Source organism: Pavona decussata, unplaced genomic scaffold, assembly GCF_977016875.1.
Source record: "Pavona decussata unplaced genomic scaffold, jaPavDecu1.1 SCAFFOLD_84, whole genome shotgun sequence".
NCBI lineage: Eukaryota > Metazoa > Cnidaria > Anthozoa > Scleractinia > Agariciidae > Pavona > Pavona decussata.
In genome coordinates, this window is record NW_028145502.1 from 5,011,214 (window position 1) to 5,038,941 (window position 27,728).

The following is a 27,728-nucleotide window of genomic DNA, read 5'->3' on the forward strand; positions in this document are numbered from 1 at the left end:
TTTTAATGCGTTTCTCTCCACGTAAACTCAGACAACCGTGTAAGAGGCGATAAACCCAGGCTAGTGTTCTGATGAGACTAATCCAGGTAGAAAAGCGTCTCGTTTCAAGCCACTACGTAGCATGGTTTTGGATAGCCAACATCGTTGTCCCTTTAATGCTGCAGTCAGTCTGTAGGCGTGCCTGTTTTCTGACCTCTTTCGTTGCTATTTCATAATTCGATCTATTGCCCATTTAGATATTTTTCCTCTGTAAATACAAAAAGGTCCGTCCCACCGGGTGTCCTTGCTAGCTAACTCCTCGACTGATAAGACTCTTGTGAGACAATCAGCTGAATTATCGTCAGTGGAAAAATGCATCCACCGTCGAGGACTTGTGTGAGACTGTATTTCTCCAATTCTGTTTACAACAAACGCCTTAAATGTCCTGGTTGGTTAGGCGATTTATCTACGATAACACGTTCATGCTATCCGACCAAGACGGGATCTCGCTAGTTGCAATCTTCAATGCTTACGATATCGATGCACTTAGTCTGAATCCTAGAATTGCGCCCATCAGCTCTAAACGAAGGATACTTGTGGCTGTAAGTGGTGCAACTCTTGATTTAGAAGCCACTACATGGGGCGAAACAGCTCCATCAATGTGCTCATGTCTGTAATACACGATCGCTCCATACACATTCGATGAGGCATCCACGAATGTGTGTAGACTCGCGGACTTCACATCCCTGTCTACCGGCTATAGACATCACGATCTTAATTTTTACTAAATGCTCTAGTTCATTGTTGAATCACCGAATAACCTTCTTTTCTTGTTACAATTGAAGCGACTGCTCACTAGTCGTTGCCCGTGGTCCAGATTTCTTGCAACAAAGCCTATACACGAATGGTATATGGCGTCCGAAATCCCATAGGCGCGAAAAATGTTGTTATTCTTCTCAGGAAACTGCGCTTTAGTAGGTCTAACATCTGTACATATCTCGAGGTGGATGAACTCGGAAGATGAACATGTTTTCCTTCTCTTCCCATAGTACTCCGAACTTCTAAACAGAGGGCAGCTTACCCTTATCTAGGTCCACTTTTCGCTGCTGGTATCTCCCACAACAATTGTTCTAGATTAGACAGCCATTTACGTGCGTGCATAGCAGCTTTCTTCCACAGCGTTAAAAGTATTTTTTGTAAAAGTTCATGGCTGTCTTATCGTCTGAAACTGAATCCATGCTATTGTCCATATATGTTGACAGATAGTTAAAGATAATATTGCCAGAGATGGTATTGTCACTTATGCGGAGATACCTTTCTGCTGTGCCACAGACTAACGCCATCGCTTGCTTGTGGAACAGTATCAAAACGCTGAAAAGCACTCGTTTCAACTTAGGTCCCTGTTGTACGACATCGCTAAAAGATCCCCTTGCACTTGGCTGACGCGTCAGACACAATGTTCGTCTCCGCCGTTGCTTCGTCCGGCCTCATAACAGATAAGTGTGGTAGGCAATAGGACTTAATGGGCTTTTCTCTGTTTTTGGGATCTTCCTTACGCAACCTTTCTTCTGGCTCCTTGAGAATGCGTTTCTCTGTTCTTCTCAAGCATCTCAGGGCTGTCTCGTAGTTGTCCGGTAACACTGACCGGTCGTCTTTCCAAGGAACTAGGACTTCGTACCGCCCGCTCTCAAATTTGATAGGCCGCTTAAGTTTCTCGAGCGCGAATTTCTCATTTGGAGTCTCAAAGCTGTGACTTAGCAGTTCTATCTCCAAGACCTTTTGGAGTTTGCAATTTAGTTGCTGCTCTTATCATCGGCACGTATAAAAGAAGAGTGAGCGAAACTTGTTCGATAGCGTCCCTCATCAGTACTATTTGGATCGCCGATCGTGTCCATTCGAAGGCCATTAACAGTGCAACTGTTTTTACTGGTTTTCTTATAACACCCCTCTCTGATTGATACCGACAAAAATGTCGATTATTGGGCGTGGTCCAAGGTAAAGTAATACCCTTTAGATGCTCCAACTTCTTCGCGTATTTTGCCCAGTTGATTGCTCCAATGTTCCCTGAAATGCGTTTTGCAGTGAAAGCTGCTATCTTTACATCTATCTTTCCATCTAAGCTTTTAAGATTTAGTTGGAAGATTTTTGTCTCGAGGCTGTCGGTTCGACCATTTAGAACGTAAACAGTTACTCTACGGTTCTCCCATTAAAGTCCTAATTCAACTGTTGATGTATGTCTTACTGATAGAATCGTCCAATAGCGCATTAACGACCACTCGTCTTGCACCATTTGTCATTTCTGCTGTTACTTTCCTCATTGCAACATATTCGCGTCTAGTTTCTTTCATGTGCATTGCTGTTGTGTTCGATGTCTCCGGTAAGACTAGTATGGACTCCCCCTCCGTAATATTTCCTACTGGAGCTACTTTAGTTTCATCCCGATGGACGTTTAAGGGCTGAAGATTGTAGCTGTCACTCCTATTGCCGTTTCTTGCAATCACCGGCCTCTCCTTTCTTTACAATGTAGTAAGACTGTTGTGCGTCCCTACAAACCAAAAAATCGGGACCGTGGGAACGGTATTCCGTGTTGGGTCTCTCCTTGGCATCTATAGCAACAACGTTGTTGGGCTGCTTTCGGCCACCTCTTTTCAACGGTTATACCTTAAGACTCGTCGCACCAAATGGGTGGTTATTTCCACAAACTTTGCATGTTCGGCGGCTCTTCCTAGGCCACTGGTTTGGATGCATGCATGATCGATCCCCGCGAGTGAACTGATCTGGCCAAGGAAACGTTTGATTTCTCCTTTTGGTACTGCAATTGCTCCATATCCCTCGAAGCGTCTCAGCTTGTACTGTCTGGAATTCTGCTTCTTGTATAACCCATTGTCGTAATGCTTCTACGCACTGTGGTTTCTTGTGTTCAAAAATCTATCGATGGTACTGTGCTAGCATTTAGTATGTCATCTTCCTCTGTAGCTTATCATAGAGCGATCCATTGCCCAACTCCTTATGTCGGCCAGCCTCTTTAAGGTTGATAACTTCGATGTCTTGGATATCAGAGAACTTCTCTATATCTTTGGCGTTACCGACACGGATTGGCTTAAAATCTCAAAGTTCCTCCAAATAGAGTGCGATCTGTCCTCTTCTTCCTCAATACTTGTAGAGGTAAGCAGAGATGGAATGATCCAAATTCTCAATAACCCTTCGCCCGATAAGTACTGTCCGGGCTACATTAGCTTGCGTTCGGGTACCGCAGTTGCTTTGTCGATACGGGCTTGAAAAAACTGGGCGCTGATGCTTTGCTTAGTGGACCCTCAAGCTGTGGTTAGTGCCTGATGGTGTTTTCCGAGTCTTCTTGTCGTCTAATTCTGCTTCTAGGCCGAGCTCCTCGCTGATCTCTCTCTCCAGGGCTAAATGGGTTTCTTTGACGTTTTCCTTGGCGATCTTTTATGCCCGTTTATCTTTTCTCACGCTCTCTTATTTTTTGGGCAGATTTTACTTCGACCCTTTCCTTCTCAAGCCTCAATGGCTAGCTATTCACTAAAATCCTTAGCTGCTTATCTCTCGGCGCGCTCTCGAGCCTTTCGCTCTTTGACGTGTAAGCCTTCACATCTCCGGGAAGCACAAAATACGATACTGGATGATTCGCAGATATTCGGCAAAATATGAAGGTTTTTGTAGAAAAATGGGGGGGGGGGGGGGGGGGGGGTAGGTGCACTTTAATTAAGTGACCTTCCCAAATCGTTACTATCAATTGGGGCTGGCATATAAGGTTTATGACAATCGGGAACTTTGGAATAAAGAAAAAATTACACAATTTATGTGTTTTTAATTACAGAAGTCGTTCGGAAGCCTCGTTTAATGTTAATTCCTGCCCTGAAAATCTTAATTAACCCTTTCTAGACCGGGTTCTCTTTTTGTTTTCTGGGTCTGGGAAGGTCGAGGGGTGGGGGGAGACATGAAGAGACATGAAGGCGGCAGCTGAATTACATTTTCAAAAAAATCTATTAGCAACGTATACTAAGAGAAGAAAAAGAAATACAATCACCTAGTAGTCAACGCAGTAGTTGGAAGATAGTTAATTGTGGTCTTTGTGTTGTCGGTGTGTTTGACCAAGCAGGCATTGTTATGTTTCTTGTTAAGAATTGTGTCATAAACTACATTAATGGAGACCTAGGTGAACCTGTTTTTCACTGAATTGGTCAATTTTTAAACTGACCGGTAATGGTAAGCTCCCTTAAATCTTCAATTCCTCATCGTCGAACAATTTGTATGCTAAAGTTGTCGACAAGTCTAACGTATGATTGAAAACCTTATTCCAGTATTATATAGTTCAAAAACACAAGTCATTTATTACCTTCTGCTGGACTCGGTGTCACGGACGCTGGTCTGTTTGTGGTTGGTGGGTCTATCGACGGAGTCACATTGACTGTTGAGAATGAAATTAAAGGCGAAGTAAATAGAGACATCTTGTAAACCAGTTTGTCAAGGTGATGCATTTGCAGACTTATCTACGATGCTTGTGAGTAAACCGCCCGGTATTTAATTGCGGATCCATGGGAAATTAGAATGTGGCAGTTTTTGACAAGTACAAACGAATGTTTTATAATTCTCAGTATCAGGAACAATCAGGGGAGATCAGTCAAACATTGGCTAGTTATTTTGTCTACATGTATTCAAAGGTCATGGAGGGCCTCTCAACAACCAGCAAATTTTTATTATATTTTCAAGTAGTTCCATTTGTTTTCAAAGGAGAATACGCACTTTCTGAGAATCTGCTGAAGTTCTGCAATCATTCGATAACCACCCGCTGTTCGACGTCAACGCTATTAATCTGGAAATCCAAAGCATTGGCTACCCTTTTAGCCTTTTGCCTTTTAAACTAGTTCTCTTTCGACGTTTACTGAATTTTCTCTATACCACAAAGCAGACACCCGGAGAGGGTAGAACCCGTAGTCTTCATAGGCGTTTCAACACCTGTCGGGCTAGAAGAAACTATCTCAGTAATCACCCGAAATTATACTTTCAATCTTCAGAGTTTTGGTCCCTCTCTCGTCCATTTTTGTTGAGCTAATTTAGCATGGGATTGCCGTCGGATGTCATTTAAGGTGACCAGTTGAGCCGCATAAATTTAATTTTGAATTTACGTCACAGACATGGTCGGCCGTGCACGGGTCCCGCCATTTCTTCTTGGGGAGGAAAGAAAAAAAAAAGAGAAGAAAAGGAAATACAGTCACCTACATTCCATTTAGTAGTAAGAAAATATTGAATCGTGTTCTTTGTGTTATCTGTTGGTTTGTCCAAGGAAGCATTGTAATGTTTCTTCTTAAGAAGTGTGTTTTAAACTACATTAATGGAGAACCTGTTTTTCATCGAAATGGTACATTTTTAAACTGAACTGTGATGGCTGGCTCCCTTAAATCTTCAATTACTCATCGTCACGCAGTTTGTATGTGAAAGTCGTCGACAAACGTAACGTTAGTTTTTGAAAACCTAAATCTAGTAATATATACTTCAAAAAATACAAGTCATATATTACCTGTTGCTTGACTCGGTGTCGGGGAAGCTGGTCTGTTGGTGGTTGGTGGGTTTGTCCACGGAGTCAAAGTAACTGTTAAGAATCAATTAAAAACCCCAATAAACTGAGAGGTCTTGTAAATCAGTTTTTCAAGGTGATTTACTTCCAGACTTATCCATGATACCTGCAGAAAATCGCTTGTATTTAATTGCGGATTAACGGCAACTTTCTGAGAATCTGTTGAAGACGTCCAAATATTTGTGACCCGAGGGAGCGACCTACATTTTTGTAGAAATATATTAATATAAATATATGAAACATATATTTGAACTGCGGGTGAAAGATTAAACAGAAGAAAGATCCTCGCGCTTTATTGTTTCAAGCCGCTACGTAGCATTGTTTTTGATAGATAGATAACATCGTTGTCCCTTTAATGCTGTAGTAAGCTTGTGGGCGTGCTTGTTTCCTGACCTCCTTCGTTGCTGTTTCATGATATGTTCTACTGCCCATTCAGATTTTTTTACTCTCCAAATACAAAAGTCCTTTCCATCACGTGTCCTCACTAGCTAACTCCTCTACTGATAAGCCTCTTGTTAGACGATCAGACTGTTGAAGACTTGTGTGAGACTGTATTTCTCCAATTTTGTTAACAACGAACGGCTTAAATGTCGTTTTTCGGCGATAAATCTACTATAACACGTTCATACTATTCGACCAAAACGTGGTTTCGCGAGTTGCAATCTTCAATGCTTTCGATATCGATACACTTAGTCTGTGCTCATATCTGTAATACGCTACAGTTCCATACGCATATTCAATGAGGCATCTACGAATGCGTGCAGAACTTCACATCCCTGTCTACCAGCTGAGGACATCGCGGTCTTTATGTTCTCTAATTGCTCTATTCATTGAAACACCGCCTAACCTTCTTTTCCTATTCCAACTTTAGCGACTCCTCAACGTCTCCGTCGTTGCATTTTCGGCCTTATAACAGGAAAGTGTGGTAAGTAGCAGGACCCAATTGTTTTTTTTCTATGTTTTTGGGATCGTCTATCCAAGGGATAACGACCTCGTAACGACCACTCTCATATTAGATTGATCGCTGTGACTCAGTAGTTCTATCTCCAAGAAACTTTGGAGTTTATCATCTATTTGCTGCTCTTATCGTCCGCGCGTATAAAATAAGTGTGACTGAAACGCGTTCAATAGCCTCCCTGATCAGTACTATTTGCATCGCCGATACATGTCCATCCGAGGGCCGTTAACCGTGGAACTGTTTTTCCTGGCTTCCCTCTAGCATCCCTCACTGATTGATACCGATAAAAATGCCGACGATTGGGCGTGGTCCAAGGTAAAGTAATACCTTTTAGATGCTCCCACTTCTTCTCGTATTAGCCCAGTTGATTACTCCAATGTTCCCTGTAACGCGTTCTGCGATGAAAGCTGCTATCTTTACATTATCTTTCCATCAACGCTTTGAAGTTTTAGTTCGAAGATTTTTGTCTCGAAGCTGTCTGTCCGACCATTTAGAACGTTAACGGTTACTCTACGGTTCTCCCCTTGAAGTCCTAATTCAGCTGCTACATCACTGTTGATGTATGTCTTACTACTAGCGTCGTCTAGTAGCGCTTTAACGACCACTCTTCTTGTGCCATTTTTGAATACTAGTGTTACTTTCCTCAGTGCAGCATATTCGCCTCACGTTTTTTTTTTTTTTTTCATGTGTATTGCTGTTATGTGCAATCTACTTCGGAAAGATTTGTGTGGACTCCCCTTTGTGGTATCTCTAGCTGGAGCTTCTTTTGTTTCATCTTGATGGACTTTTTAGGGCTGACTCCTATTGCCGTTTCTTGCAATCTCCGGCCTCCCCTTTGCTTTACAATGTAGCGCGCCTGTTGTGCGTCCGTTGAAACCACAAAGTCGGGACTGTGGGAACTATGTTCCGCGGTGGGTCTCTCCCAGGCATCTGTAGCAAAAACGTCGTAGCGCCGCTTTCAGCCACCTCTTTTCAACGGTTATAACTTAAAACTCGTCGCATTAATGGGGTGGTTATTTCCACAGACTCTGCATGTGCGGCGGCTCTTAGTAGGCCAGATTTCTCTTCGGGGTACTGGAATTGCCCCATATCTTTCGAAGCGTCTCAGCTGGTACTATCTGGAATTCTGATTCTTGTATAGCTTATTGTCGTAATCTTTCAACAAGCTGCTGTTTCTTGTGTTCAAAAATCCATCGATGGTACTGTGCCAGCATTTACTCTATCGTCTTCCCCTGTAGCTTGTCATAGAGCGATCCATTTCCTAACTCCTAATGTCGGCCAGCCTCTTAAAGGTTGATAACTGCGATGTCTAGGATAAAAGCGAACTTCTCTATATCTTTGACGTTACCGGTACGGATTAGCTTCCAAGTAGAATGCGATCTGTCCTCTTCTTCCTCCATACTTTCTAATTTGCTCTTAGCAGCTTCATAAGCAGACGTTGAATGATCCTATATCCTATAACCCTTTGCCCAATAAGTACTGTCTGAGCTACAGTAGCTTGTGTTCGGGAGCCGCAGTTGCTTTGTCAATACGGGCTTGAAAAATTCTGGGCGCTGATGCTTTGCTTAGTGGACCCTCTGGCTGAGGTCGGTACCTGGTGGTGTTTTCCGAGTCTTCTTGTCGTATAATTCTGCTTCTAGGCCGAGTTCCTTGCTGATATCTGTCTCCAGAGCTAACTGGTTTTCTTTGACGTTTTCCTTGGCGATCTGTTATGCCTGTTTATCTTTTCGGTACCGACTCTCAAGCTCTCTTAATTTCTTGAGCAAATTCTTCTTCCACCTTCTCCTTCCTTCTCCGCCCCAATGGCTAGATCTAATTAAACTAAAAACCGTCAGCTGCTTATCTCTCGGCGCGCTCTCGAACCTTTCTCTGTCCGACGTGTAAGTCTTCTCATCTCTGGGAAGCACAATATACGACACTAGGTGATTCGCAGATTTTCGCCAAAATATAAGGGATTTTTGAAGAAAAATTGTGTGTTTAGGTGCATTTTAATTAGGTGAGCTTGGCATGTTGTTAGTATCAGTTGGTGCTGGAATACATAGTTTATGACAATCGGGAACTTTGGAGTAAAGACTAATTACACATTACATGTGTTTTTAGTAACACAAGTCATTCGGAAGACTCGTTTAATGTATATTGGAAAATCTTAAATTAACCTTGTCTAGACCGGGCCTCTTTTATTTTTTGTCTTCTGTGGGAAGGTCTAGAGTTCGGGGAAGGGTGATTGTCCCCCCTCTATAACAGTTGGAGTATATGATAGTACGTTTAAAGACGTCTCCTTTGAGGTTCACAGCGCGAAGTGATAACATCATTTCATGTGGTAAAAAAGGTCATAATTGCCAAATGGCGGCCATCTTGGATTTCTGGATTTTCAAAAAACCTTCAGGAGAGCCGCGAAATTGAACGAAAAGTTATCAAAACCAATACACAAACAACGTTATGAGCTAAACATATTTAAAAATACGGGAAGAAGTGTTGTTTCTTCATTTTAAAAAAGGTTTTCTATTTCCCCCCCAAAAAAATGCCTGTAAAAAATGGTTGCCACGGTAACATCTACGCAAGCCTACGAACACTAACGACCACATTAATTTTTTTTTTCTAGATAAATTTCTGAAACAATCCTAAAGTTTGAGATAGTTGGCTCAAATATTTTAAAGTTATCTAGGTTAAAAGTGGCCGTGGCAACAATCAGCACTCCCAACTACTCCTCGGTCTAGATAGGGGTAAAGTATTGAAGCAAGACTCCTTAAATTGGTATCCTCTATTTACATGATGTTATCAAAGATGTTATCAAAGTTTCACGAAACAAATTCATGTACTTGGCTAGCAGAATTAATCTTTGGAGAGTGAAAAAGTGCAATAAAATTCTCATCACCGCAACCGAGTAGAGTGAGAAACCAGCTTTTGGAACCTTCCTTCTCCACCAAGTTTAAACCAGTATCGACTCAATACGTCGCTCCGATTAAAATACTTTGTTCCACAGACATGAAGACGTTGGTAGTTACATTAAATTTAAAAAATATATATTAGCAATATATACTAAGAGAAGAAAAAGAAACACAGTCACCAAGTAGCCAACACAGTAGTAAGAAGATGATGAATTGTGGTCTTTGTGTTGTCGGTGGTTTGTCTAAGCAGGCATTATAATGTTTCTTGTTAAGAAGTGTGTTATAAAATGCATTAATGGATACCTAGGCAAACCAGCTTTTCACTGAATTGGTCCATTTTTAAAGTAACTGGTGATGGTAAGCTCTCTTAAATCTTCAATTCCTCACCGTCGCGCAATTTGTATGCTAAAGTTGTCGACAAGTGTAATGTTAAATTGTAAACCTTATTTCAGTAATATATACCTCAAACATACAAGTCATATATTACCTGTTGCTGGACTCGGTGTCGGAGACGCTGCTCTGTTTGTGGTTGGTGTGGTTGTCCACGGAGTCACATTGGCTATTAAGAATCAAATTAAAAACGAAATAAATAGAGAAATCTCGAAACCAGTTTGTCAAAGTGGTGCACTTGCAAACTTATCCACGATGCTTGTCAGAAAACCGCCTGGTTTTCTATTGCAGATTGACGGGAAATTTAAATGTGGTAGTTTTTGACAAATACAAACAGATGTTTTATAATCCTCAGTATCAGGAACAATCAGCGGCGATCAGTCAAACATTGGCTAGGTATTTTCTCTACATGTATCTAAATGTCATAGAGGGCCTCTCAATAACCGGCAAATTTTTATTATATTTTCAAGTAGTTCCATTTATTTTAAAAGAAGAACGCTCACTCTCTGAGAATCTGTTAAAGTTCTTTAAACATTTGTGAGCTTAGGATCGATTACTAGCTGCTGTTCGCGAAATGAGTGCACGCTCATCCCCGAAGAGACAGTTGGACGCGTCACCTTGGCATTGTTAATATTATTTCAACCTATGAGAAACGTGTTTGCCTGAATCGACCAGGCAACTTAAATTACATAAATTAGCTTTAAGAGGGTTATGGCGAATTAAGTGGATAGTATTTGATCGTGTTATTGAGAAGTTTAAGATTCAAAATCTTAAAGCTGTGCAATAGAAATTGTTGAAAAAGTTGGCTAACATGCAAGATGCATTCGTTATATTATTTTACTGACACGATTGGGAAAGTCTCTAATTTTCCCAGCTGCACCAATGGTTTTTGATGTCGTGAAACGGTAGAACTTTCAATCCATAGCTGTCGTAATTTCGCCTTTGATGTCGCTGACAAAGGATCAAGTCGAATTTTTTAAATCTACAAGGGTCACCGACGAAAAATCCAAGCCGATAAAGCAATTAGCAAATGCCACAGCGCATGCGTACAAAATGGAATAGAGAAGCTAATTCAAATGGCTCATAATGATAAGAAAATCTCTTTTAGCATATTAATAGAAACTACATTAATGGAGAAATTGTTTTTAATCGAAATGGTTCTTTTTTAAAACTGAACTGTAATGGCTTGCTCTCTTAAAATTCCTTAAAATTTCAAATTATTCATCGTCGCTCAGTTTCCATGTGAAAGTTGTCGGCAAATGTAACATTACATTTTGAAAACCGAAATTTAGTAATATATACTTAAAGGCCCAGTTTCACCCATTCGGCTTTGCGGCCGTTTGTTATTGTTTAAAATCGCTTCTATTGTTTAGTCTTGCGATCTGATTGGTTTACCAGAATATTCCCGCTGGGATGAAAGTCCTGGCGCATTCAAAATAAATCAGACCACGCAAATCGGACTGGTTGATTTCGTTTCAGTCGCTCCGATTTATTTTAATCTCTAAACCTATAACAAATATGTACTCTCCAAAGCACTCGAGTTCTTTGTACTCCTTTGTGTAAAATTCTCGGCGAACGAAATTCGAGGTGTGGTTCGTTTTTCTGCATTCATTCCTTTGAGCGACGCGGCGAAACAGTCGAACAGTTAAAGCCGGCAGCCCTCAACATTAAATAATTTTGTGCCAAGATTTTCATTCTATTGTTGTATAAGTTAGACAGTAATCTTAAAGTGTCCTTTCGATTATTATAAAAGCTGACATGAAATGAAATTAACAGTGCTGGACTCGTTAGCTCAGTTAACATCGCTTCCAAAATTATAGCGAGCTGCGCCGATCTGGTCTATCTTACTATCATGAAATTATTTCTACCTTTGATGATAAAGCAACGATGCTACGAACGAATCTGCAGCTTACTAAGCAAATGGGTATTTTAATTTATTTGCCTGTGACAATAAGAAAAAACGAAGGAACGCCACCTAGAAAACCATACAGTTTATTACGTCTCTTCGCAACGCTGTTTACAGGAATCGGGAGAATAAAATCGAATGGAGCTAAAAAAACTTACGTGTTAAGGTCAGACATCCGTAGAAATCAGGAACATCGCTACAACAGATGCATGCATGGAGACAACAAATCCTCCCGCTTCTTTGTTTCAGAATAAAAGCGAGACGAATACATTCCTTCGGAATAACAACTGTACAACTACATTGTCAACGGCGAGATGTTACTTAGAAGCGACCGACGATTTTCCAATTTTCCTTTCCACACGAAGACTGTTCTTGAAAACATCCACATAAATAAAGCGAGAGGATATTATACAAAGCTTAGTGACACGAAAAATAGTGATATTCCAGGAAATGAGCTCGATGAATGTGGATTACTTTCGCTATTTAGCGCTCGCTGGTAATTTTCTGAATTTTCGACTGTGCGAAATTCAGCTCGGCGCGCAATGTCTCTTGGGTGAACATGGGCCTTTGAAAAAATACAAGTCATATATTACCTGTTGCCGGAATCGGTGTCTGAGACGCTAATCTGTTTGTGGTTGGTGGGTTTGTCCGTGGAGTCAAAGTAGCTGTTAAGAATCAATTAAGAAACACAATAAATAGAGACATCTTGTAAACCAGTTTTTCAAGGTGGTGTACTTGCAAACTTATCCATGATACCTGTCAGAAAACTGCCTGTATTTAATTATAGATCAACGGCACCTTTCCGAGAATCTGTTGAAGACTTCCAAACATTTGTGACCCGAGGGAGCGACCGACATTTTTGTAGAAAAATATTAATATAAATACATAAGACATATATTTGTACTGCGGGTGGAAGATGAAAGAGAAGAAAGATCTTCGCAGTTTTTCGCTTTAAGCCGCTGCGTAGCATTGTTTTTGATAGCTAACACAGTTGTCCCTCTATTGCTGCAGTCTGCTTGTAGGCGTGCTTGTTTCCTGACCTCTTTAGTTGCTGTTTCATGATATGATCTACTGCCCATTCAGATTTTTTCCCCTCCAAATACAAAGGTCCTTCCCACCATGTGTCCTTACTCGCTAACTCCTCTACTGATAAGCCTCTTGTTAGACGATCAGCTGAGTTTTCTTCAGTTAAAAATATCTCCACTGTTGAGGACTTGTGTGAGACTTTACTTCACCACCTAGCCTTCTTTTCCTGTTACAACTGAAGCGACTCCTCACTAGTCGATGCCCGTGGTCCAGATTTCTTGAAACAAAGCCTTTACTCGAAAGGTATATGGCGTCCAAAATCCCAAAGGTTCGAAAAATGTGGCTATTCTTCTCAGGAAACTGCGCTTTATTAGTTCTTACATTTGTACACATCTCGAGGTGGATGCAATCGGAAGATGAACATGTTTTTCCTCTCTAGCCATGGTACTCCAAGTGTCTTAACAGAGGACAGCTTCCCCATTATCTAGATCTACTCTCCGCTGCTGGTATATCTCCCACAACAATTCTTCTGAATTAGACAGCCATTTACGTGCGTGAGCATTCTTCCACAGCGTCGAAAGTATATTATACAAGTCTATGGCTGTCTTATCGTCTGGAGCTGAATTCATGCTATCGTACATATATGTTGAGAGATAGTTAGAGATAATATTGCCAGAGATAGTATTGTCACAGTAACCAGTGGAAAATTTTATTGATACTTCTTCACATGTTCTTGTACGACGAACTGTGGTTGAAATTGCGATGAATTTATTCCGAATGCCACTCATTTAAAAGTTCATATTCATCTGGTACCTTGGTTTGGTCGAGCACTCTCCATAAAAGTCCATTATACCGGCTATCTTCTGGTTTAAGACTTGTGCGGAGATACATGTCTGCTATGCCACAGACTAAATCTATTGGTTGCCCGGGAACCGTATCAAACGCTGAAAAGCTCTGGCTGCAACCTAGGTCCCTGGTGTATGACATCGCTCAAGGAGATCCCCTCGCACTTGGCTGCCGCGTCAGACACAATGCTCGTCCTCGTCGTTGCTTTGTCTGGCGGTAGGTAATAAGACTCAAGGGGCTTTTTCTCTGTTTTTGGGATCTTCCTTACGCAACCTTTCTTCTAGCTCTTTAAGAATTCTTTTCTCTGTACTTCTCAACCGTCCCAGGGCTGTCTCGTAGTTGTCTGGTAACACTGACCGGTCGTCTTTCCAAAGCAATTCGACTTCGAACCTCGTGCTCGCAAATTTGATTGATCGCTTAAGTTTTTCGAGTGCGGTATTTCTCATTCGAAGTCTCAATGCTGTGACTAAGCACCTCTATCTGCAAGAACGTTTGGAGTTTGCAATTTAGTTGCTGCTCTTATCGTCAGCACGTATAAAATAAGTGTGAGCCAAACTTGTTCGATAGCTTCCCTGATGAGTACTATTTGCATCACCGATACATGTCTATCGGAGGGTCGTTAGCCGTGAAACTGTTTTTACTGGCTTTCCTCCAACATCCCTCTCTAGTTGATACTCACGAAAACGGCGATGATTGGGCGTGCTCCAAGGTAAAGGTAAGATACTCCCACTTCTTCGCGTATTTAGCCCAGTTGATTACTCCAATGTTCCCTGAAACGAGTTCTGCAGTGAAAGCTGCTATCTTTACATACATCTTTCCATCTAAGCTTTCAAGATTTAGCTCGAGGATTCTTGTCTCGAGGCTGTCTGTGTGAAATTTAGAACTTTAGCAGTTACTCTACGGTTCTCCCCTTGAAGTTCTAATTCAACTGTTGATGTATGTCTTACTACTGGCGTCGTCCAGTAGCGCATTAACGACCACTCCTCTTTCGCCATTTTTGATTACTGCTGTTGCTTACTTCAGTGCGAGATATTCACCTCTAGTTTCTTTCATCTGCATTGCTGTTGTGTGCGATATCTCCGGTAAGACCTGTGTGGTCTCCGCCTCCGTGGTATCTCTAACAGGAGCTACTCTAGTTTCATCACGATGGACGTTTTGGGGCTGACGATTGTAGCTTTCACTCATATTGCCCTTTCTTGCAATCCCTGGCCTCTCCTTTCTTTTCAATGTAGCACGCCCTGTTGTGCGTCCCTTGAAACCACAAAATCGGGACTGTGGGAACGATATTCCGTGGTGGGTCTCTCCGTGGCATCTATAGCAAAAACGTTGTTGCGCTGTTTTCTGTCACCTCTTTTCAACGGCTATATCTTAAAACTCGCCGTACCAAATGGGATGGTTGTTTCTCCAGACTCTGAATGTACGGCGGCTCTTGCTAGGCCACTGGTTTGGAGTACATGCAAGTGATCTGGTCTGGCCAAGAAAACGTTTGATTTCTCCTTGGGTACTGGAATTGCTCCATATCCCTCGAAGCGTCTCAGGTGGTACTGTCTGGAAATCTGCTTCTTTTAATTTATGGGATTCACTTTGTCAAAACAATTATTAAGGGACACAACCCCCCTTGCGTGGTTTTTATCTTGTCAAGTTTCTTCGTTTGGTTATTTAGTGTGACAGTGTTGCTCAAAGGTGAGCTGCGGTCTCTCTTTGTTAGCTTTACCCATCCTTCTCTCTCTGGGTTTCATTTTTTTGTACTATCCGCAGTAGTCTAACAAATCTGCGTATTCTCTGTGTTTATTAATTTACTTACAATAATTTAATGGTAATATCATGTATGCTCTAATTTTATCCCATGAGAAAAATCGGCTTGACACTTACCTCCTCTTATCCACAGTAAGGAAACGTGTAAAATAAGGGCTTTAAGAAACCATTCGTCCATCCTTGCTAAACACTGATTATCACAACATTGGTATTACTTGGCAAAGAAAGGAAAACCTGCAAAGAAGAACAGGCAAATACCCTAAGAACGGTGCCTACTAATAAAAAAAAGTATTTTTGTGCGGTTTATGACTATGCGGGGAAATCAGATCCTAGCAAGGGTTTTTGATATCCAAAAATTAAATTGGGTGTAACCACGCAATTTTTAGAGATAATTAAGCAACAATTATTCTAAAAGACAGTAAAATACAATGTGATGTATGGCATTTTTATCCAATTTGGAGCTTTATTTTCTCTGAAAAATGTTTAGTTTCCCCATAGTTTTTTTTTTGTAGACGGTTATATAAGTAAACTACAATTACAAGTAGCTGTCATTGCTGCGATAAAGATCTTGCATCATTAATTAGACGGAAATATGAAATGAAATCGTGTTTTTTGGCAAAGAAAACATTTTGTTTCCTTTTCTAGTATCAGTTTCTAATTTTAATACGAAATGTCTATTATAAAATTTCCAATATGTCAATGAGCAGATTCAAATCATTCTCCCTCGGCCTCCCTCTGATAAGATACTCTGATATTTTAATATCACACCTCGTGTTATGATAAGTCAATGACTAAATGTGTGGGAAAATATCCTCGCTTCACCTTTTTTCTTCTTGTTTTTCTGGTACTGAGCAGCCATGTTTTCTATTTCGTCATCATTTAGTGTAGGGATCCCATGAGACTGCACAATCCAATCCCAGAAATCAATGCGAAAAGAAGCAAAGGTAACACCCTTGTCATTGCGACAAAAGTCCACTGGACTTATTCTGTGCGATTACACGGTCACAATAGGCTGCAATCAGTCATGACCGAAGCACATGGCGGCAATGGCGGCACGAAAGTTGTCGACCAGTTGCTCATCGACATCTCCACTGGAGATTCTTCTGTCGTGGGCTCACAGAGTTCCGCACGGGACAACATACAAACTAAAGACAGCGGAAAATCCGTTTCTCGAAAGAAGTCAACAGGGATATTTTGTTTGTTACTAGAAATCCTCAATTCAGTATTTAAACCCGGCCGTCAATAACTGATTTCAAAACGTACCTTTGCTAGAATAGACACCGTTTGTCTAGCTTCGAACAATCCAAAATACAGAATGTGTTTAACCCGTAGCTAACAGTTCGCTTATGGTTAAGACACCGGAACACTAATGCTTCTTTTACTTGCAAATTAAGGCTGCAGCTGCATTTCACATGTAACCCTTTTCACTTGCTCCAATTGGTTTCTTCGTTAATTAGCTCTAATTGCTTTCATATAGAGCCTTACAGTTTGCTTATGGTTAACACACAGAGACAGTCAGGCGTCTTTAACTGACAAATAATAATGGCTACAACTGCATCTTGCCACCAAGGAGTAGCGCGCGTCTGGAAACTCTTGCCTAATTTCAGACCAAAATATGTCCTAACCTATTTCAGACACGACCTTCTTGTCGATTGCATACCATCCAAATTCTCCAAATGATCATGTTAACCCGCTACAAACATACAAGAAGCTAAATTGGTTCAACGACCGATATAAATATGTCAAACATGTTTCGCTAGGGCTTTCAAATCCATTTTACTCGTGACAGCTAAAATCAATTCCAGACCAGCCTCACCGTATTCAGCCAAATGTGGTCAAATTCTATGCTCTTCTTCAAACTAAGAAGGCTGCCGCTGTCAAAACCACCCTTGAAGTTAAACAAGACTTATCCTTGTTAATCACAAATTTATAGAAGAAGTTGCTATTTTTTGCGTCATGCATGGAAAGATTTAATATCTTTTTTTTCCAACTCACCATGAGGTCTCGTTTTTCATTACGAACGTATTACGTATTCGCAATTAATTTTAATACAAAAGCGCTGACATGGAGATGTTAAGCTTAAAGGATTGTTAAACACAACGATTTCTGAGAGACGTTTCTTGCCATTATGGAATATTAAAAAAGCAATATTGCGAAGGAAAGAAGCCAGTTGAGCTTGGGGGGGGGGGGGGGGGGTTGCTTGGGGGGGGAGGACTTCCAAATTCGACTCTCCTGCATAAGCGTTAGTAGTGTTTTTGCTATAAGTGTGTTTAGCCAAAGGGTATGGATATTAAGCTTTTTAGGTCTAGATGGCTTCACGAATTGTCGTGTTTTGGACAACATCTCGGTCATTTGATCTTAATAACTCAGCGCTTTTATATTAAAATTCTTAATGCGTTTGTAATAAAAAAGGACCGCACGTGGCGAATTAAAAAGAAGATATTAAAACTTTCCATGTTTGGTGCAAAGGATAACAATGGCCGCGTTAAATTTGTGATAAAAAGTAATACTCTTGTTAAATTTTAGAGTGCCTTTTACCTCCAGTTGAAGAATTAGATTTTGATGCAGGTCGTCAAAATAGTTCAGTTGATTTTATTTTACATTTTTATTAAAGGTGTTTTCAAACCGTAAGCATGATGCTCTCTGAAAAGAAATAATTAGCATCGTTTTTTATTTGACACAAAATGTCCAACAATATTCCCTATATGTCAACAAGCAGATGCTAGGCAAATATATTCTCTCTCAAACTTGTTTTCCTTTTATAGCGCTATCTTTTTCCGTTAAAATCTCTAAACCATACACAAGACAAGAATCTTAAAGGAAATCATTTTGCTCTTTGGTAAAGAAAACAGTTTTTCCCTTTTCTGAATGTTAGTTTCAAATTTGGATACAAAATGTCAGTTAATATTCCCAATATGTCAATGATCAGCAGCAAGCCAAATTATTCACCCTGAACCTTGCTATCCTTTTGTAGAAGGTTATACAAGTAAACTACAATTACAAGTAGATGTCTTTTTTTGCGATAAAGATCTTGCATCATTAATAAGACGGAAATCTTAAACGAAATCGTGTTTTTTTGGCAAAGAAAACATTTTTTCTTTTCTAGTATCAGTTCCTAGTTTGAATACCAAATGTCTATTATAATATTTCCAATATGTCAATGAGCAGATTCAAATCATTCTCCCTCGGCCTTTTTGTTTTCCTTGCCTTTAAGCATACTCTGATAAGGTACTCTGATATTTTAATATCACACCTCGTGTTATGATATTCCCAATAAGTCAATGGCGAATTGAGTGGGAAATTATTCTCGCTGAACCTTTTTTCTTCTTGTTTTTTTGGTACTGAACCGCCATGACTTTTACTGTACTACATACATTAATATTTCTCTTGTTACTGGAAACCCTTAATGTATTATTTAAACTCGGGCGTCAATAACTGATTTCAAAACGTACCTTTGCTAGAATGGACACCGTTTGTGTAGCTTCAAACAATCGAAAATACAGAATGTGCTTAACCCGTAGCTAACAGTTCGCTTATGGTTAAGACACCGGAACACTAATGCTTCTTTTACTTGCAAATTAAGGCTGCAGCTGCATTTTGCATGTAACTCCTTTCACTTGCTGCAATTTGTTGCTTCGATAATCCGCCCTAATTGATTTCACATAGAGCCTTACAGTTTGCTTATGGTTAAGACACAGAGACAGTAAAGCGTCTTTTACTGACAAATAATAATGACTACAACTGCGTCTTGCCACCGGGGGTATCGCGCTTCTTAAAACTCTTGCCTAATTTCAGATCAATTTTTTTTTCCTAAACTATGTTAGACACAACCATCCTGTCGATTGCATACCATCCAAATTCTCCAAATAATCATGTTAACTCGCTACAAACATACAAGAAGCCAAATTGGTTCAGCAACCGATATGAATATGTCGAACATGTGAGTAGGACTTCGCTAGGGCTTTCAACTCCATTTTACTCGTGACAACTATAACCAATTCCAGACCAGCCTCACTCTATTCAGCTAAAAGTGATCAAAATCTATTTTCTTCTTCAAACCAAGGAGGCTGCCGTGGTCAAAACCGCTCTTAAAGTTAAACAAGACTTATCCTTGTTAATCACAAATCTAAAGAAGACGTTCTTTTGTGCGTCATGCATGGAAAGTTTTGAATATCTTTTTTTTCCAATTCACCATGAGGGCTCGTTTTTCATTACGAACGTATTACGCATTAGCATTTAATTTTAATATAAAAGCGCTGACTCCGAGACATTAAGCTTAAAAGATTGTCAAACACGACGATTTCTGAGAGACGTTTCTTGCCATTATGAAATATCAAAAAAGCAATATTACGAAGGAAGCTAGCCAGTTGATCTAGGGGGAGGGGTAGGACTTCAAAATTCGACTCTCCTACATAGGCTATAGGAGCGTTTTTGCTATAAGCGTGTTTAGCCAAATGGTATGAATATTTAGCTTTTTAGGTCTAGATGGCCACAGGACTTGTCGTGGTTTGGACAACATTTCGGTCATTTGATCTCAATAACTCAGCTCCTGTATATTAAAATTCTTAATGCGTTCGTAATTAAAAAGGACCACACGTCGTGAATTAGAAAGAGGATATTAAAACTTTCCATGTATGGTACAAAGGATGACAATGGCCGCGTTAAATTAATAATCTTATGAAATTTTATAGTTCCTTTTTCCTGCAGTTGAAGATACTTACACAAAGGCTTAGTTTTTTGTTCAAGTCGTCAAAATAGTTTTAACTATTTATTGATTTAAAATTGACTTTATCCCACAATTTTATCAAAGGCGTATTCAAACCGTAAGCATGATTCTCTCTGAAAAGAAATAATTAGCATCGTTCTTAATTTGACAAAAAATGTCCAACAATATTCCCTATATGTCATCGAGCACATGCTACTCAAATTATATTCTCCCTCAAACTTGTTTTCCTTTTATAGTGCTCAGTCTTTTTCCATTAAAAACTCTACACCATAAATGACACGAGAATCTTAAACGAAATCATGTTGCTCGTTGAAAAAGAAAACAGTTTTTCCCTTTTCTATATATCAGTTTCAAATTTGGATACAAAATATCAGTTAATATTCACGATATGCCAATAATCAGCAGCAAGCTAAATTATTCACCTTAAACCTTGCTTTTCTTTAGTACCGAAGGTTATACAAGTAAACTACAATTGCAAGGGGCTGTCCTTTCTGCGATAAAAATCTTGCATCATTAATAAGACGGAAATCTTAAATGAAATCGCGTTTATTGGCAAAGAAACACTTTTTCCTTTTCTAGTATCAGTTTCTAATTTGAATACGAAATGTCTATCATAATATTCCCAATATGTCAATGGTTTTAAGACTTCCTAATACTACCATTTCTCAATTATGCAAATTAGTAGCCTAAACCTTTGCATGAACCTCACAAGAAAGTATGACTTGAAAAACGCTCTCCAAGACAAAGAAAACATTGACATTGTTTCACAATACAGTACATTATAAAATATTTGAGATAGTACGCGCGCTCTCATTGGTCGATAGGTGTGTCAAGATGAGAGCAAGAGCCCATTACCCGGAGCGTGCAACTTCCTTATATTTGTGCAACGGCGTTTACAAAAGTAGTTTTATTTTTAGATACGCCTTTCCCGCGATAACTACCGTTTCCGGTGACGTCCGTATCGAAACAAATCTGATTTAAAAAAAATGGCGGCGAAGCTACGATTTTTTTGGTACTTTATTCCGTTCTCCACTTGTCGTTTTCCATCATTCCAATCCACCCTTCCATTAGAGGGCCTTCCCACAATACCATGCGTTTTATTTTCACTTTCAACATGTGAAGTTGCGGCCTACCTTTGCATAAGTTTATCTCTGAGTGCGAATATACGCGAGTCTCCCTTCGATATATCGCTCTGACGGTTTTCACAATGGTCAAATAGGCCTTAAATAGTATTGCAAAACAATGAAAAGGTCCGATCAGGATGTAGAAAATCCTTTTAAAACAAATGAATCCCGTTTAGAAGTTGAAGAGTCAGCTACGTGTTCGTCTCCGGCGGCCGAGGAAGGTCCGGAGGGTCACAACAATTCTTTAGTCGACAAGAGCGCTTCAGTAAAGAAAGCCTTACGACTAAGCCTAGAGCTCAGACAAGAACTAAAATTTCTGCAGGCGGCATCGAAAGAATCTTCACTGAAGAAAATTATGGAAGGAGATGAACGGCTGCGGGAATGGAGTCAAGCTGTAAGCAGAGCGGGTTATTTTTGCGAGGTGCGATCTCTCGTGTCAGATTTGTCCCCCTTCCCTGAATCTCTTGTGGAACAAGGACCCGCGACAAATGAACCGATGTTGGCTCTTTTCATTACCACTCGAAGACCCTTTTGTTCGATTCTAGTACTGGCTCAGGCTGTTCGCCTTATAATTTTTCCAGACGGCGAGAGGCGACTGGATAGTCCGATTTACGCCGGAACACAGCCGGTGAAATCACAAGTGGAACATTCAGATTGCCAGAATGTTTTGCATCGTTTTGCAAAAACAAACACTAAACATTTGTCACAAGAAATCTCTGAAGCATCTTAGAGACTCGCATTACAGTTGCCGACTGTCTTTGCTTTTAATATCTACCAGATGCGAGCTTACCCACAAAACAATGGAGATAAAACATAATACTTGTCGTTCAGTCAGGAGGCAACGGAGCTGAAAAGAAAAACTGCGAGAGGCCAAACCTCTCGAAAGCGAGAGACAACAATGATCAACTTTGTAAAGACGTGGAGCTATTAGACTCTCATATACGTGATAAACGAACACCCTGCAATCTCAATGTAGATAAATAGCACGAGCATGAAATCACGAGCAACGAATTCCACGGATCCTATGTCTTCATAGATGACATATATTTAGCGCTGTCTCCTAAAGATGCGGATTTATTGGACTCATATACGTGATAAACGAACATCCTGCAATCTCACTGCAGATAAGCATGAAATCACGAGTTACGAAATTCATGGATCCCATGTCTTCATAGCATTTATTAATGCGCCGTCTGATATCTTGCAGTTTAAAGTCCGAGCCGGTAAACCTAAAAAAATGCGACAGAGCTAGCATAACCAATGGCATATGAAAAACTTCTCCTTATGGCTCAGAAAACCTCCATTCAGTATATTTGAGTTTTTCCCTTTATGATCAAGATAAACGTCATCACTAAGCAGATTTAAGGTACCGTTGAAGGCTTTATTATAGTCGCGTTGGCCCGTCAACATGTGGACGAGTCATTCTAGTTACGTAATAACAGTCTCTTACACAATCGCTTGTGATTGGTTACCCAAAACTAATTCACGGGAAAGGCTAGTTTAAAAATAGCTCTACTTGTGAAAACGCCTTTTCACAGACTCGGTATGAAAGTTGTACGCTCAGGGTAATGGGCTCCTGATGAGAGTATGTAAATACGGTTGTGATGTCACGTTTTCTGTGTCTCCGGGTACAATTTGAAAACATTTCAAAACTTTCGCAAGACTCGCAAAGTAATTTTAAGTAAAACTGTTAAGGAAATGGAGAAAAGTTCCCAAAATTTTGATCGGGTTTGCCTATCTCCTTTCTCCTGATCCCGAGGGAAAAAAAGCAAAGGAAAGAAGAACCACAGCGGTTTGCCTGCCTCGCTAGACAACCTCGTCGAGAGAGCTCATTTGAAGACGACAAAATATGCAACAAATACGCAGTAAACGTGTTTCAAGGTAATTTTTGCATCGGAGTACCACAATTTAATTTGCCAAAAGACATTCTTTTTTCAAAAAATGTACACGAAAACGAACACAAAACTATATGCTACAGACTATAAATGTTTCAAATCAAACTTTGTACGGCCGGTTGCCGTGTTTTGGCTGTCAAATTTGTATAAAATGTATTTTCTCCGAGACTTTTTCAGCGTAATAATCTACTGTTACGATTACTATTACCAGCATCAACTTCACAGTCTGGATCCGCTGCTTGTGCTATGATTCCTAAACAGCAAAACTTCACAAGGCAAGATGAACGATTCGACTTCTCAGCCATCTCAGGCTGCCACATCGGACTAGTTTACGTAACTTTCAAGAGCGATCATGCACAATGACATTCATTTTAAGCTTCAATACACTCCTCATCTTGAAGTTCTTTCCTTGCATAATCGCATATTTTGAACATTTCTTCTACTTTTCACCGAATGTTCGGCATTTTTCTGAAAGATTTACGAGAATTCAAAGCTGAAATCGCCGCCATCCACACGGGGCTCGCTTCAACTTGATGTTGACTTTTATAACGAAAATTTTGATTGGTTCATGTGTTGTCAGATGTGCGTTTTCATTGGCTAGTAGCAAATATGATTGTCCAGGGCGTGTACTGTGAACATCTATTTCAATCAAGAAATAAATAAATACAATTTCCCATCATTTGTCGAATCATTTTTTTTAGAAATAGTTTACAAAACAAATAGGACTTTTTTCCCATGTTTACATAGCCTCATGTAAACACTCGGGGAGTTGGCAGAATTCTCGAAAGTTATGCAAACCCTCGACTGCGTCTCGGGTTTGCATATCTGTCTCAAATCCTCCCAACCCCCTCGTGTTTAGATGAGGGTATGTAAACACGGAAAAAGTCCTCCATTGCTTAACTGTAATTTTATGTTGGTACTCACGTAAATAGCTTTATGACTCCTCTCTGAGACTGTAAAGAATATTAGATGAGATGGAATCTGATTGCCACAAGCCGAGCTTGATTACTTGAGCGCTTCAAAAAACCTTAATAGCATAATGCAAACTCGCTTCGCTTTGAGAAGAAAAAATTTGGCCATTGTTCATAGCCGCTTTTTATTTGAAAGTGCCTAGCTTAAGATAATAACTGACAAACGATGAGGAAACAATAATGAATTCAAAGCTCTACCAAAAGGATGGTTTCGTTTTAATATTCGGTTCCAAGGTAGATTTGAGCCTTAAAGCCCTCATCCCCGGAGGGCATGTAGCATAACACTGCGCCACACATGCTTCTCTACCTTCACAGTAAATTATTTTTGTATTTAATGATTGTTTCTGTTGCCTGACTATCTGCACCCGTGGCGCAACGATTTTAACAGCTAAATGACTTTGGACCGCAAAACAAGAATACACAAATAAACAAGGAACACCCTCAGGCGATTATCCATCGTATTTTCTCCTTTCATTCCGCGCAAAATCCCTGTTTCAACACCAACTTTTAGGTAAAATAGAACAGGGTTTTATAGCTCCAAACTAGCCAAAGTTAGTATGTTGTTTTAAATGACAGTTCGATTATGCTTAAGACACAGTGACAGTCAGGCGTCTTTTACTGACAATTAATAATGGCTACACCTACAACTTGCCACAGGGGGTAGTGCGTCTCTTGAAACTCTTGCCTAATTTTAGACCAAAATATTTGATTTTTCCTAACCTGTTTCAGACACGACCTTCTTGTCGATGGCATACCATCCAAATTCTCCTAATGATTATGTTAACCCGCTACAAACATACATGAAGCTTTATTGGTTCAAAGAACAATATGAATATGTCAAACGTGTGAGTAGGACCTCGTTACACCTCCCAACTCTATTTCACTCGTGAAAACTATAACCAATTCCAGACCAGCCTAACCCTGTTCAGCAAAAAGTGGACTACTTCAAACTAAAAAGGCTGCCGCGGTCAAAATTTCCCTCAAATTTAACAAGACTTATCTTTGTTAATCACAAATTTGTAGACGACGTTGTTATTATGTGCATCATGCATGGAAAGTTTCAACATCTTCTTTCCAATTCACCATACGCGGTCGTTTTTCATAAAGAACGTATAACGTATTAGGAATTAATTTTAATATAAAAACGCTGATTCGGGGATATTAAGCTTAAAGGACGATTCCTGGGGGACGTTTCTTGCCATTATGAAATATTAAGAAAAAAAACACTATTACGAAGGAAAGAAGCTAGTTTCTCTGGATAAAATTAAACATGTAAGTAATCGGGGGGGAGAACGACTTCAAAACTCGACTCTCCTGTATAAGGTATAGGTGTGTTTTGCCTATAGGTGTGTTTGTGCTATAAGGATGTGTTTAGCTAAAGGGTATGGTTATTTAGCTTTTTTTGGTCCAAATGGCCTCAGCCATTGTCGTGTTTTGGACAACATTTTGGTCATTTGAGCTCAATAACTCAGCGCTTTTCTATTAAAATTCTTAATGTGTTCTTAATGAAAAAGGACCGCACGTGGCGAATTAAAAAGAAGATATTAAAACTTTCCATGCATGGTACAAAGGAGAACAATATCCGCGTTAAATTTGTGATAAAAAAATATTACTTTAATAAACGTTTATAATTCCTTTTTCCTGCAGTTGAAGATACTTCCACAAAGGCTTAGCTTTTAATTTAAGTCGTCAAAAATAGTTTTCACTCAATATCAATTTGAAAATTGACTATGTCTCACAGTTTTATCAAAGGTGTATTCAAACCGTAAGCATGATGCTCTCTGAAAAGAAATAATTAGCATCGTTTTTTATTTGACACAAAATGTCCAACAATATTCCCTATATGTCAACAAGCAGATGCTAGGCAAATTATATTCTCCCTCAAACTTGTTTTCCTTTTATAGTGCTATCTTTTTCCATTGAAAACTCTAAACCATAAACGAGACAAGAATCTTAAAGGAAATCATTTTGCTCTTTGGTAAAGAAAACAGTTTTTCCCTTTTCTGAATGATAGTTTCAAATTTGGATACAAAATGTCAGTTAATATTCCCAATATGCCAATGATCAGCAGCAAGCCAAATTATTCACCCTGAACCTTGCTCTCCTTTTGTACCGAAGGTTATAAAAGTAAACTACAATTGCAAGGAGCTTTTTTTTCTGCGATAAAGATCTTGCATCATCACTAAGACGTAAATCTTAAACGAAATCGAGTTTTTTGGTAGAGAAAACTTTTCCTTTTTAATTATCAGTTTTTAATTTGAATACGAAATTACTATTGTAATATTCCCAATATGACTATAAGCAAATTTAAATCATTCTCCTTCTACCTTTTGTTTTCCTCGCCTTTAAGCATACTCTGATAAGGTACACCGATATTATCACACCTCGTGTTATTATATTCTCAATAAGTCGATGACTAAATGTGTGGGAAGTTATTCTCCGTTAACCTTTTTTTTCTTTTTTTTTTTTTCTTGGTACCGAGCCGCCATGAATTTTAGCGAACTATATTACATACACGGGTATTTTGCTTGTCACTAGAGACCCTCAATTTTATTGTTTAAACTCGGCCGTCAATAACTGATTTCAAAAGGTACCTTTACTAGAATGGACACCGTTTGTGTAGCTTAAAACCATCCAAAATACAGAATGTGTTTAACCCGTAGCTAACAGCTCGCTTATTGTTAACACACCGGAACACTAACGCTTCCTTTACTTGCAAATAAATGCTGCACTTGCATTTCACATGTCCCTCCTTTCACTTGCTCCAATTGGTTTCTTTACTAATTTGCTCTGATTGCTTTTAAACAGAGCTTTACAATTCTTTCATGGTTAAGACACAGAGACAGTGAGGGGTCATTTACTGACAAATAATAATGGCTAAACTTGCATCTTGCCACCGGGGATAGCGCGCTTCTTGAAACTCTTGCCAAATTTCAGACCAAAAATATGTGATTTAGCCTAACCGATTTCAGACACGACATTCTTGTCGATTGCATACTATCCAAATTCTCCAAATGTTCGTGTTAAACCGCTAGAAACCCACAACAAGCTAAATTGGTTCAAAGACCGATATGAATATGCCAAACATGTGGGTAGGACCTCGTTAGGCCTTCCAACTCCATTTTACTCGTGGAAACTATAACCAATTCCAGACCAGCCTCACCCTATTCAGCAAAACGTGGTCAAAATCTATGCACTTCTTCAAACTAAAAAGGCTTCCGCGGTCAAAAGGCCCCTTAAATTCAAACAAAACTTACCTTTGTTAATCAAAAATTCATAGAAGACGTTGTTATTGTGTGCGTCATGCATGGAAAGTTTTAATATCTCCTTTTCGATTCACCATCAGGGGTCGTTTTTTATTACGAAGGTATTACGCATTAGGGCTTATTTTTAATATAAAAGCGCTGACTCGGCGATATTACATTTAAAAGATTAATAAACACGACAATTCCTGAGAGGCGTCTCTTGCTATTATGAAATATTAAAAAAGCACAATTACAAAGGAAAGAAGCTAGTTGAGCCAGATAAAACTAAACATGTAACAAGTTGTCTGGAGGAGAAGGAGTTCAAAATTCGACTCTTCTACATAAGCTATGGGTGTGTGTAGGGCCTAAGGGTATGGATATTTAGATTTTTGGTCTAAATGGTCTCAGAAATTTTCTTGTTTT

The 27,728-nt window shown here is 39.6% G+C and overlaps 1 protein-coding gene across 1 annotated transcript in view; it reads right to left on the reverse strand.

The window, feature by feature from the left end:
* Nucleotides 1–27,728, reverse strand: part of LOC146475584 (uncharacterized) — an 873,425-nt gene that overhangs the window by 536,833 nt on the left and 308,864 nt on the right. The window contains exons 6-9 of the mRNA XM_085116063.1: nucleotides 12,311–12,382; nucleotides 9,909–9,980; nucleotides 5,519–5,590; nucleotides 4,337–4,408 (exon numbers count right to left, since the gene is read on the reverse strand). Coding sequence (XP_084972189.1) covers nucleotides 4,337–4,408; nucleotides 5,519–5,590; nucleotides 9,909–9,980; nucleotides 12,311–12,382 — 288 coding nt within the window. The remainder of the gene's footprint in view (nucleotides 1–4,336; nucleotides 4,409–5,518; nucleotides 5,591–9,908; nucleotides 9,981–12,310; nucleotides 12,383–27,728) is intronic.